Raw genomic sequence first — 12,551 nt, forward strand, 5'->3', positions numbered from 1 at the left:
CCTCTCTGTCGCAAAAAAAGAAGCCAAAAAGTAATATTAGAAGTAAAAAAGTAAAAACAAGTTCAGGTGTTATCCCATTCAAGATTGCGGTTCACTGTTAGGAGCCGGCATCATCTGCATAAGGCTCCCGCTAGAAATCCTGACCATTATGGTACCAATGTCATATAAGCTATTCTATTACCAATAGTCCCTGCAAGAACAGATGCCATCCTTAAAATGATGGAATCTATTAGCATCTCTCAAAATGATCTCTCTCTCAGTTACTTTTGCTATTAATTTGATTGCAGTGTGGCAATCTCCACAAACACGAAGATTTTTCATGACACGAATAGGTATCTCCTTAGGAACCTTCAACAACCCGTATGCCACAGCCAATTTCTCGCTGTGGTACCTCAAGCTATACAATTTTTCTTCCTCATCCACATCATGCAACACAAAATTTCCATCAGGATTATACCCAGCTTCTCGCAACAACACGTCTAAGTTTTCCAGCATCTTCATGATCATTGAATGCTCTGGATGTGCCCTGATATCACCTGTTGTGAACATATGTACTATTTTCTCAACCTCAATCCAGCTAGAACCAGGTGATTTCTTCACACTTCTTGCCCTCATATTTTTTCTCAGCTCTGCCACGTCATTCCATTTACCTTGTGATGCATATATATTTGACAACAGGATGTAGGGGCCTGCATTTTCAGGTTCAATCACTAGAAGCTTCTTTGCTGCAACTTCAGCTAGATCCAACTTTGCATGTGTTCTACAGGCCCCTAACAGAGAACCCCAAACAGCAGCATCTGCCTCCATGGGCATTTTTTCAATTATATTCACTGCCTCATTTATCTTGCCTGCTCTACCAAGCAAATCCACCATGCATGCATAATGCTCAGTTTTTGGCTCCACCATATATTTGGATTTCATCGACTCAAAGATATCTAGCCCTTCTTTAACCTTGCCCGTGTAACTACAAGCCGTGAGAACTCCAACAAAGGTAACATCATCTGGTACCATTCCTGTGGAGAACATTGATTGGAAAATCTCCAAGGCCTCCTCACCTAAACCATGCTGGGCATAACCACTGATCATAGAATTCCACATAACAATATCCTTTGAAGAAAACTTATCAAAAACTAACTTTGCTTTAGGAAGATCGCCACATTTAATATACATTGTAAGCAAAACAGAGGAAACATATACAGCTTCATCAAACCGAGACCTCACCAACTGGGCATGAACCTGCCTACCATGATCCAGTCTTGCCAAACTGGCACAAACAGAAAGAATAGTAATCAAAGATGGAAATTTCGGCCTAATGCCCTCTTTTTGCATCAATATGAACAAATCAAGTGCTTTCAGTTCAAATCCTTTCCTCTCATAAACCTTAATCATTGCACTCCATGTCGCATCATCCTTAACCTTCATTTGATTAAATACCCTCCTTGCTTTTGCCACTTCTCCATTTTGGCCGAACCCAAGAATCAACGCATTGCCTGTGACGACTGATTTCACAGGCATTGCCTCGAAAAGTTCCAAAGCTGCTTCTATCCTTCCACACTGTGTATAACCCATCAACATAGCTGTCCATGACACCTCATTTTTCACAGGCATCACTTCAAAAAGCTTCCTAGCAACATCCACACGATTATTCTGCACATAACCCGTAATCATAGTAGTCCAAGCTACCACGTTTCTCCATGGCATCTCATCAAAAATCTCTCTCGCGTCACTCAAACGTCCTTCTTTACAATATCCCGCTATCATATTAGTCCTAGCAACCACATCCTTTTCCGGCATCATATCAAACAACCTACGCGCCTCATCAATCCGGCCTTCGTGAATGAGTCCACCTAACATCACTGTCCATGAAACCACGTTCTTTTCGGGCATTAACCAAAACAGGGACACTGCCTCCCCCATCATACCCTCTTGAACATGCCCCCGAATCATGGCAGTCCATGAAACTACATTGCGTTCCGGCATTTTATCAAACACTTCCCTAGCTTCAGTAACCATTCCATTTTTTATATACCCAGAAATTAAACCATTCCAAGAAACGATGTTTTTCTCCGGCATTTTGTTGAATAGAAGCAGGGCCTCATCAGGTTGGTTGTTCTGAAAGTAGCCAGCAATGATAGAGTTCCAGGAATCGACTGTTTTGTTGGGTAATTCATCGAACACTTGACGGGCATTCTCGATTTGACCCACACGACCAAGTTGGGCTATCCGATATCTGGTTACGACCGGAAAACTCGTAGAATACGCTCTACATGTGTTTAAGAGAAACCGCATAGATGAGTAAGAAAGCTTTGGCTTTTTCCAGATGCTGAAATTAAATTAAAGCTTTTTGGCACAGAAATTATAAAACAAATCACGACTGGAAGGTGCTACGTTTGCATTGGCAGAGGCGATTAGTAAATTTAGCTTGATAGATAAACTTCAGTCACACAGATTCAGACCCAAAAAACATATTCTATATCTAACAGTGTCGCCCGGCGTTCCTAAAGTTTAAAAGGAAACCTAACCGCATCATTTGAATTCTCTCTCCTCTCCCATTGTTTTCTTTATGAAGCATTTACATATATCAAATTTTAGATAATTTTGTTTTTTTATTTTTATTTTATCCAAAGACTGAAATTTTAGTGCTTTTTCTTTTGGTTGAAATAAAAATGATTAAAAATATTTTAAAAATAAATAAATTCTATAATAAGAACATTTTAATAAAATATATCTTGTAGACAATATTACATCTTTCAACCAGATGAATCAAATAAATATCTAATAATATACAAAGAAATCTGACATTTCCAAATCCTATTATCCGAAATAATCTTACATATTAAGCAAAAGCTTATTAACATTAGATAACAAGTGCATATGAATAATTCTATCATAATAATTATAATTCCAAAAATGCTGCTGGGTGAGTAAGGCCAGTTTCGTACCATTAAACAAAAAATTAAAGTTTTCTTCTTCTTCTTCTTCTTGTTATTTTGCTTAACAATAAGATTTCATAAAATATATCTTGAATGATTTAAATCTCGAAATTTCGAATTATAATTTATAATCATAAAATTTAGGTCTTCAAGCCCAACAAAAATGATATATGTACATAAGTGTTGTTGATATTATAACATAACGTACGATTACAAACAGAAGTTAATGTTAACAATCAAACCAAATAAATTTAACAGCATCATAAAATCTGTCCATTTTAAAAAGCAAGGACAGAAAAAAGAAAAAGACACAACTTTAAGCAGCAGAGGGGGCGTTAATATATTGAACAACGCAAGCATCTGACATAGCTGCCAAAAATGGTTCTAGCCCTGTTTGTTCATCTTCTGCTTCACCGTAACCCACAGCATTTGCGTAGTCAAGCGACTCGTCATTGTAAATGTCCCACCATTTTGTTACCAGCGTCTTAATGTCTTTCCTGTCCATGTTATCTTCTTTACCAGTAAATCTCCAGGGCTTGGACCCAGCAGCACAGTAGTGAACAACCTTCACTTTTTCTAGCTCAATGTTCTCTGGGTGGCGCCATAGCATGGCCATCACCAAGTTGTAAATTGGTGGAATGGGTCTGTATATGTCCCTGAAATACATGTTCAGATAATCCTGCACACATTGATCAGGAATGATCAGTTAGAAACAGGAAATTAATTACTTAATATAAAATGACTTAATTAAGAACTTATTTTTTTTTTACCTGCTCAGCAAAAGGGGTAGGAGGGGTAACTTTGAGTGTAGTCAAGAGGTCGCCATAGACAGAAAGGTTTGGTTCATATACGAACATTCCAGCATTGAAGTAAAGAGGAGGCTTAGGACCCAACCGAGAAGGCCACTGAACCTTATCAGGGCACTGCTGGCAATAGCCAATCTTGTACTGTGGGGTGTGGCTCCATGTTTTCTCACAGAAGCAATCCATCACAGCATAAAAGTAGCCATCTTCCATGTCCAACAAGTGATCTATATTATCAAACACTTGGATGTCTCCGTCCAAATATATCATCTTGGAAAACTCCACAAACTGCAATTTCAAGTTGTATATTAAATGCACACGTGGCAAAATCCCCATGAAAAGCAAAAGAAAAAAAAAGTTACGTGTAAAATAGTATCACATGCAAAACTACATACCTCCCAGATACGTAGCTTGGAATAGTTGATGACATAGTAGGCCATGGCAAACTGGGTCTGGTTCTCAGGTGGGTAAACAGGGTCGATCTCCTTGACTATGCACCCCTGATCCACTAGGATCTTCTTGTGGTCATCTGGAACATCGGGTAAGACCGCCACCACAAGTGGGTACTTGCTCTTAACCTTCCTCAGCCCCTTGGCTAACCCAACCACGCCCTTAACGTAGTCCCCGTTCCCTGCCAAGAATGTAACAAAAGCCCTTTTGGGAGAGCTTGGGCGAACAGTCTTGGCGATGGCAACACCTTCCATGATTGAAATAGGAAAAAGAGGGTATGGGTGTTGTTTTTAGTGATTACAAAGTGTTCTGAAAGTGCAAGAGAAGCTTGTTTTTTTGCCTTTGAGTGAGAGTAAGAATGGTATTGCTTGCTTGATGGAGAATCCATGAAGGAGAGGGGGTGTTTATATAGGAATCAGATTTGTTTACTGTACTCAAAAAGAGAAAAGAAAATATATAATATAATAAAGTTAAAAGAAATGGAGTCTCCTTCTATCCATTGAAAGCAGATGTTTGACTGTGAGGTGAGACTAATGAGTTAGGGTAGTGAATACATTAATTGATTGTTTGACCAACAGCTTTAAGAGTAAGAGAGAAGGCGTTTTTTGCTAATTACGATTAGAGATTAATTTTATGGAAAATGGACGGTGCACGAAAATGATAGGAAGGAAACGTCGAATTTATTAAATTATATTTATTTAAACTTAATTAATTAATATTATTTATAAATTTCAATAAAATTAAATTGATTAAAAAATATTTTCCCATGTAAAATTAATATATATTTTAAAAATCTCACCATAGACATGGAATCATGTATTGAGAAAGGGCACATGTATAAAATATGTTTAAGAAAAAATAATGCATCAGTCATAAAAAGAATCACAACATAACAATTAGATAAAAAAAACAAAATTTTAAGAAATTAGAAAACAAAAATAATATATACTTTAAACAAAAATAAATAAAAAAGGAAAATTTTGTTTTAGTAATTTACTTTTAATTTCTTGGAAAAATTCAACCTTTTATCATGAAATTTACATCCCAACAAAATAGATTTTTGGGAATTAAGTACTTTGCACCGTACCAAACTGGCTCTATGTTTAAGGTATGATTATATTAGAATATATGTAAATTCAATAATAATTAAAATAATTTTATAATATTAGATTTTATTATTTTTAAAAATTACTGGATAAAAAAATGAAAATAACATATAATAACAAAGTAATTAATAAAATATAACTATATATTTTTATTTAAAAGATTCATTTATTTTTTATCCAGCCTCAATAAAGTAACTAAATAATTTTTAATAAGTCAAAGAAGAATTTGGATTTTTTTCCCTATATATACTATAGCGAAGTTACAATATTCATTTTCACATTTTTCTGAACACATAGTACCCTCTATTTGAAGCATTTATTTTTAAATTAGGTAAATTATTTTTTTAGTCCTTGTCTTTTAATTTTTTAAGTTATTTCATGTTTTCTATTTAAAACTTCTTTTTTATAATTTTTGCATGTTAAATATAATATTTATTTTAAACAAGTTATCTCTTTATTTTGATATTTTACTTCATGGAATTAATTTTTAATTTTATAATATTAAAATTATTAAATTTTAAAATTTTAAGCTTAAAATATAGTTTAAATTTTAAGCTTAAAATAGCACATATTAATAATATTTATCAAATTAAATTTATATTTTTCCAAATATAATAAGAGTTAATTCATTCATTAATTAAAGTAAAACAAAGATAAATATAAAAATACAAAAAAAACAATTTTAACAATTTTAACATTAAAAAAATTAATTTAAAAATATATATAATAAATAGCATGTAAGAAATTATTAATAATATTATTTAAATTTGTAATAGATTAATATCAATATTCAATATTTTTATATTATTTTAATATTAAATATTTTTAAAATTAATATAACTCGTTCTAAATTTATTAAATACTTTTAAAAATATTTTATAATTACATTACTTTTTCAATTTATTAACGATTTTTTGAAGAAATTCATTAAATTTTTAAAAAATATATATTAATATTATAAAAAATATTATATATTTAATATACACAACTGATCTATGTATGGCACGACTATCAATTTAATTGAATAATATTAATTAACAACGAACCCAAATTATCCCTATAAAAAGTAAACACCTAATCAACAGGTCACAACTTAGTATTCAACCCTATTAATTTATTTGAATATTCTTAATTAACACCTCAATAATGTTATAGAAGTACAAGAACAAAGACAGATACAGGGGGCTGGCAAGGCCCTGACCCCCCTAAAATGGAAAATTTCTATTTAGGCTCTTAAATTTTTTTAAAAATTTTAAAGTAGTAAAGGTAAAATTATACTTTGCCCCCTAAAATTATAAAAATTTGATTTAATCTTTAAAAAATATAAAGATATAGACTATAAAAAATTAAAATTTCATTCGGCCCCCTAAAAATTTATTCTGGCTTAGCCCCTGTACAAGAATGATTCTACTTGAGTCAATATATGCAGGATTATATTTCATTGAGGGTCTCTTTAGATTCTACTGAAGCTGTATTTTACAGCTTTCAGTAGAAACCTCACCCATTGAAAGTACTATATGGTATTGAGGTGAAATTCTTCAAATATACAAATGATTTTCAGTTGGAGGTGAATGATTAGTGGCGCAAAAGCTCTCCCAATGAAAATCGTTTTCTACTTCAACCTTTTCATTGCAATTTAAAACAAGTTTAAAATGAAAATGTGGATGTACGTGATCATCATAAAAACATGAGTTTTATACAAATTAAATATATATTACATAATATAAATATAAATTTGTACTTATAAAAAGTGAATATTATATATTATATTTTATTTATATAATAATCAAGCCAATACATAATTTTTATTATTCAATAATTAATTTTTAATATTAATATTATCTTATTTATTATTTAACAAATGTTTCATTTTAATAATGTAAATATATTTTAATTATTTATTATATTATAAATACATTTTATTGTAATATTTAAAATAGTACGTTTCAATCCTCACCGCACTCGTGTTTTATCAATATTTTTATTCTCACTACTATAATATTTAATCTTGTCAATACAATAACTAATCATCTAATCTAATTAATTAGTAGTATTGCTTTTTATACAATATTTGAAACTATCCATTATCTCACTCAACCCTTAAATAGGAAGATAAACGCACTTAAGTATACTCGAACCCATGTCCTTCTACACCGACAATAGTACTAATACTATCATTATTGTTTTTAATATCACGGATTTTCCATAAAAATTAAATAAAGAAAGAAATTAAAGAAAAAGTGAGGGTGTTAATAAAATAATCAGAAGAGGATGATAAATTTTTGTATTATTTTCAGGTTAACCACTCCAACTACAAACTCCAGAGAGCAGTGCACCACTGTGATATGGCCACGTAATATATTGGGAGCTTTTGGCATGCATCATTAGGGTCCACAATATCTATCGGGTGAAAACCGTGTGGGATTATTACATTGCCATATGGCACAATCAAATCTGGATGTCGGTGCTCGCCTCGTGGCCAAATGGGTATATGCCATCCATTTTCTAGTCAAGTTAGTTACTCCAACTATGGCCAACTGTTGCAACTTCCTGGATAATGAAATGTTTTTACTTTAAGCTTTCGGGATAATGTTGTTTTAGTGATTTTGGACCAACCGACCAAATTTCTAGGATTTTTCTTTTCTCTTAAGATAATCCTTGGACTTAGACTTTTAAAGACCATTTTTTTTTCTTCTTTTGAATAAATTAACTACCATATTTTACATTCAAATTTTGGATTTTTAACATTACCCTTCAAAGTATAAACGAAATTATTAAAACTAAAAGGATAAACAAAGGTTCCCAAGATTTCTGGGGATTTCTTTTCCATTCCTCAATTTAGCCACTAATTTCGGCCACCGCGTTTATTACGTAGGAGTTGTTTATATTTACATGATACCAAGTTTATTACGTACAATTAATTTATTTCCTTCCAAACATGGAATATTCTAAGATACTTTTCTTGCTCCTTATCCCTACTTTGCTTGTAACTTGTAAACTACTCCCCCTATCCCTATCCACATTTATTTGGTGGGCTAAAATGTCAAGACCCCCATTCACTAATGACATTGTCAAATCCTTGGTTTCCAATTGTTTGTTGGTGTTGGAATTTGGACGGCACTCTGTCGGCCTTGGAATTAGAAGAGGTTGCCGTTTAACAGTAAACCAATAGCACCCCACCAAGTTCGCCAATGGCTTGATGGAAAAAGTCCGTTTCAGTTCCAGGCATGTTGTGGAAATTTATACTGAAGATCATTCAAACTTTGAAGTTGGGCACTAAGTAGTACTCCTATTCCTTGGACTTTAATCTCTTCTGATTCATGTATTCTTAATGATTCAGTAGACCAGTGGTTAGAAACAAACTTAAGTATCCACACCACAAGTAACATGCTCACTGTTAACTGACTGTCTAAATGCAATACGGGGTCCTTCCAAGTTCGATCTAGCCTCTAATGAAGCAGGTACTATTTTTGAGTGCAGATATTCAAATGCAAATTGATGGTTGTTGTTGTCTGTGTCACACTGAATTTGAAACTTGAAATCATCTACTTTTAGAGTGTAGATATTGGAAGACAGTCTGGAATGAAGTGCTGGACAGTGGAATTTTGAGCTACAATAGGTGATAAGGAAGCTAAAGGGAAAAGCCTGAACTGCAATAGTTGTATCTATTGGATCTGGAGGGAAAGGAATTGCAGACTAATTGTTAAGTATGACTCCTATTTTCAGTTAAATTTAAAAAATAATCTTCTAATTAAACTCTATTTATTTATTTCAATCAAATACTGATTAGTTTAGATTATTTTATTATTATTTGACATATAAATTTAGCCTATAAATAGGTTCTTTTACAACCTTAGTAAAAACACCCATTAGAAATTAGAACTCATAACACATTTAGAGAGTTTTGTGTTTACGTTTTGAGGGTTTTTTGTTTTGGGGTTTTTTGGGGTTTAGTTTTATCTCTATCTTTTGTACTCTTCGTTCTTTTTCCATTATAATAAAATTATCTTTGCCCGTGGTTTTTTTTATTCTCTTTGGAGGAGATTTTCACGTTAAATTTGTGTGTTCAATTTCTCAATTTATTCTACTATTTGTGTTACTTATTGCTTAATCGGGACAATCCTAACACTAATAATTGTTGGAATGAAGTTGGTTGGTGCTAGAATAGAAGATGACATTGTTAATAATAGCTTACAAATACACGAAATCATTACCAAATAATAAACTACAACGAAATAATCTCATTAAAAGGAAGTATTTAGATGGTTGAACCCATAGAGAAAAAATGGCTACTGATTAAATAACCTGATTATTCTACTTGTTTACACCTTCTTTAGGGAGTAGTTGGGCTTGGACAATATGGACAGGATCTCATATGATTGAGTGCTTTCACGTTTGCTGATTCGGAAACTGTTGTATTAATGTCAAAGAGGTGTTATGGCTGGATATTACAACTTCTAATATTATTATTATCCCATTTTAAAGGCTGATCAAGCCAAAGATCTGCTGCTGGATTGCTAAGATTATACCTTACGTGAACAAGAGGGTGAAGCTACTTGCCTAAACTCTTGAGGTTTGCTTGAATTGTAGAATCGTTTGGGCCAAAAAAATATTATATCTGAAAAATATATTTGAGTAAAAATATTAAATTATATTATCTTTATATATTATATAATTTATAACATAAAAAAAACTAAACACAGTGATATATAATATTGTAATGTAAAAATTTAAAAAAATGTTACCTTTATATAAAATTTTAGTAAATAAAAATTGTTAAATATTAAATTAAAAATAATATCAATATTTAAAAAAAATAAAAAGATTATGAATGGACTTTAAATAGACTTGGCTTAACTATTTAAAAATATAAACAAACTTGGACAAGATTTTAAGTCCATATTTTGGGTTGGATTGAAATTATACAAATATAAAATGTATTAATATCATACTTAAATCTGATGTAAACTCAGCCTAACTCCACCAATTATTGTAAATAAAATACATCACAAAATATCAAGTATTATATTCAATCATTTTCATTTCAAAATAATAAAAACCTAATTAGTTATAAAAATAATTTATTATTAAATTACAATATATTCTAATATATTTGCATGTCAAACATAATGTGTTTTTTCAATTAATATATGTAAGTTTTAATTGGAAATTACAAATACATTTACAATTGCAAATACAAAGAGTACGTCCTGTTGGAACAGTTTCAAATATTTATAGTGTTCCAATAACTATAAATAAATGGGAGTAATTAATCAAAAGTTATATTATTTAATTTTTTGAAAAAGAATTATAACTATTTAAATAATATTATCTAAATAGTTATAATGTTAAACGAATAATTATGTATTTATTTTAAAGACATTATTATTTAGAAAGACACCTATTGAAAGATGTCTCTATGAAGAAACATGAAAGTTCCTATAAATGGGAATGAGATTTCATTTGGAAAACACACCAACAAATTCTAATATTCTTTCTTTCCTTCTTTTATTTTCTAATATTATTAGATTATTCTATAAAGTATTACTGTAGAAATCCTTTGTAGAAATTGAGTTTCTTATTATACATTGCTTAGTGTGTAGTGGACTATTCTCGTCAGTGCAAAATGCAAATAGTCATTGGCTTCATTGTATCCTTGAGGTTAATTTCTTGGAACTCATTTGCACACCGAAAATAGGTGGGAGCGAATATAACCTTAAAGATAGTGGCTTGATACACGCCTTGGAGCCTTGTCCTATTTCTTCTTTTTCTTTTGAGTTTCGTTCGTGTGTTCGAGATTTTCCTCATCGGAGATTTGTACTAACAATTTTAAGGTTATATTTCATGATGACTACCACAACACATGAAAGTGGAACACAAAGGGAGTTGGCTTCCAACTTTGTCAAACTTGATTGGTTTGATGGTGGCAATTTTCGACGATGACAGAAAAAGATGCACTTCTTATTATCAACTTTGAAAATTGCTTATGTTTTGGATACTCCAAGACCTGAAGAGAATGAAAACAAATATGTTGCTGCAACCCGAGAAAGACAAAAAAGGGACAATGTTGATTACATGTGCATGGGCCACATATTGAATGGTTTATCTGATGGTTTGTTCAACACCTACCAAAACGAGGTCACCGCTAAAGAATTATGGAACAAATTGGTGACAAGATACATGACCGAAGATGTTACAAGTAAGAAATTTCTGTTATGGAATAATTCCGTGATATTGAAAAGATGCTGAATCAATTCAAGCAATATGATATGAAAATGGATGAAACGATTGTTGTATCATCCATAATAGACAAACTTCCTCTATCTTGAAAATACTTTAAAAAGAAGTCTAAAACATAAGAAAGAGGAAATATCTCTTGAGGCTTTGGCAAATCATCTTCATATTGAAGAAGAATATCGAAAGCAAGATTAGAATCTAAATTCTGAAAATGTCAAAGTGCATGTTACGGAGGAAGTATAGACTACTAAACCATTCAAGAGAAAGTTCAAACAGACTGATAAAGCACCTAAGTTCAAAAAGAAACAAAAGGGCTTATGTTATCATTGTGGTAAGCCGGGACATTTCAAGAATGAATGTCGATTTTTAAAGAAGAAATCATCTTCTAAGGCTGATAATAACAAAAAGTTCATTGCAATGATATCTGAAATTAATATGGTACAATATGATAATACATGGTGGGTTGATACTGGAGTAACCAAACATGTGTGCAAAGACAAAAGCATGTTCACAAAGTTCACACAATGTGAAAATGAAAATGTCTTGTACATGAGAAATTCTTCTACCGCAACAATCAAAGACAAAGGGTTTGTTTGTAACACCCCTTACCCGTATCCAACACCGGAATAGGGTACGAGGCATTACCAAAACACATACACTTGTAAACGTATTTAACCGAGTTATAAAATTTCATCAAAATTAAAACTTTCAAAATAATTAACATGTTTCTATAACTTTTCACAATATATCCTCAAAATATTATAATCATAATAATTAGGGCCTGCGAGACCCGATACATCTCATGCAATTTAATGCTTCATTTCCATTTCATTCAATTCGCAATTTCTCATGCTCATAATTTAAATCATATCACTAGCAATTTCCATTTAATTCACGTACAATTCAATGACATCAAATTCAAAACTAATACGTATTTACCATTTAACTCAATGTTTATTGATTATACCATTCAATAACACATTTATGAAATTCTCAATTTAGCAATGAAAATATCACTTTAG

General features: G+C 31.6%; 2 protein-coding genes and 1 long non-coding RNA gene across 3 annotated transcripts; 1 reads left to right on the forward strand and 2 right to left on the reverse strand.

Moving 5' to 3' along the window:
• Nucleotides 1-51: 51 nt before the first annotated feature.
• LOC107933812 (pentatricopeptide repeat-containing protein At1g56690, mitochondrial) lies at nt 52-2,591 on the reverse strand. Its single transcript, XM_016866096.2, has one exon. It carries the CDS (start codon nt 2,287-2,289, stop codon nt 178-180), a length of 2,112 nt encoding a protein of 703 aa, XP_016721585.2. The 5' UTR covers nt 2,290-2,591; the 3' UTR covers nt 52-177.
• A 513-nt stretch (nt 2,592-3,104) lies between these two features.
• LOC107933752 (galactinol synthase 2) lies at nt 3,105-4,576 on the reverse strand. Its single transcript, XM_016866039.2, has 3 exons — nt 4,132-4,576; nt 3,704-4,024; nt 3,105-3,612 (listed from the first exon to the last, which is right to left on the reverse strand). The coding sequence occupies exons 1-3, from the start codon at nt 4,438-4,440 to the stop codon at nt 3,250-3,252; spliced, it is 993 nt and encodes a 330-aa protein (XP_016721528.1). The 5' UTR covers nt 4,441-4,576; the 3' UTR covers nt 3,105-3,249.
• A 3,682-nt stretch (nt 4,577-8,258) lies between these two features.
• On the forward strand, nt 8,259-9,849 carry LOC121219955 (uncharacterized). Its single transcript, XR_005917008.1, has 3 exons — nt 8,259-8,753; nt 8,848-8,999; nt 9,630-9,849. It is a non-coding gene; the product is annotated as an uncharacterized lncRNA (long non-coding RNA).
• The last annotated feature ends 2,702 nt before the right edge of the window (nt 9,850-12,551 follow it).

Source organism: Gossypium hirsutum, chromosome D08, assembly GCF_007990345.1.
Source record: "Gossypium hirsutum isolate 1008001.06 chromosome D08, Gossypium_hirsutum_v2.1, whole genome shotgun sequence".
In the NCBI taxonomy this organism is placed as follows: Eukaryota; Viridiplantae; Streptophyta; class Magnoliopsida; order Malvales; family Malvaceae; genus Gossypium; species Gossypium hirsutum.

What these genes read in the sequence shown, in the direction of transcription:
- LOC107933812 (XM_016866096.2), bottom strand. Translation starts at nt 2,289, where the DNA reads ATGCGGTTTCTCTTAAACACATGTAGAGCGTATTCTACGAGTTTTCCG.
- LOC107933752 (XM_016866039.2), bottom strand. Translation starts at nt 4,440, where the DNA reads ATGGAAGGTGTTGCCATCGCCAAGACTGTTCGCCCAAGCTCTCCCAAA. An exon ending in CCAAGCTACGTATCTGGGAG is followed by an intron (nt 4,025 to 4,131) that starts GTATGTAGTTTT and finishes TTGAAATTGCAG; the next exon opens with TTTGTGGAGTTTTCCAAGAT. An exon ending in CTACCCCTTTTGCTGAGCAG is followed by an intron (nt 3,613 to 3,703) that starts GTAAAAAAAAAA and finishes CAATGTGTGCAG; the next exon opens with GATTATCTGAACATGTATTT.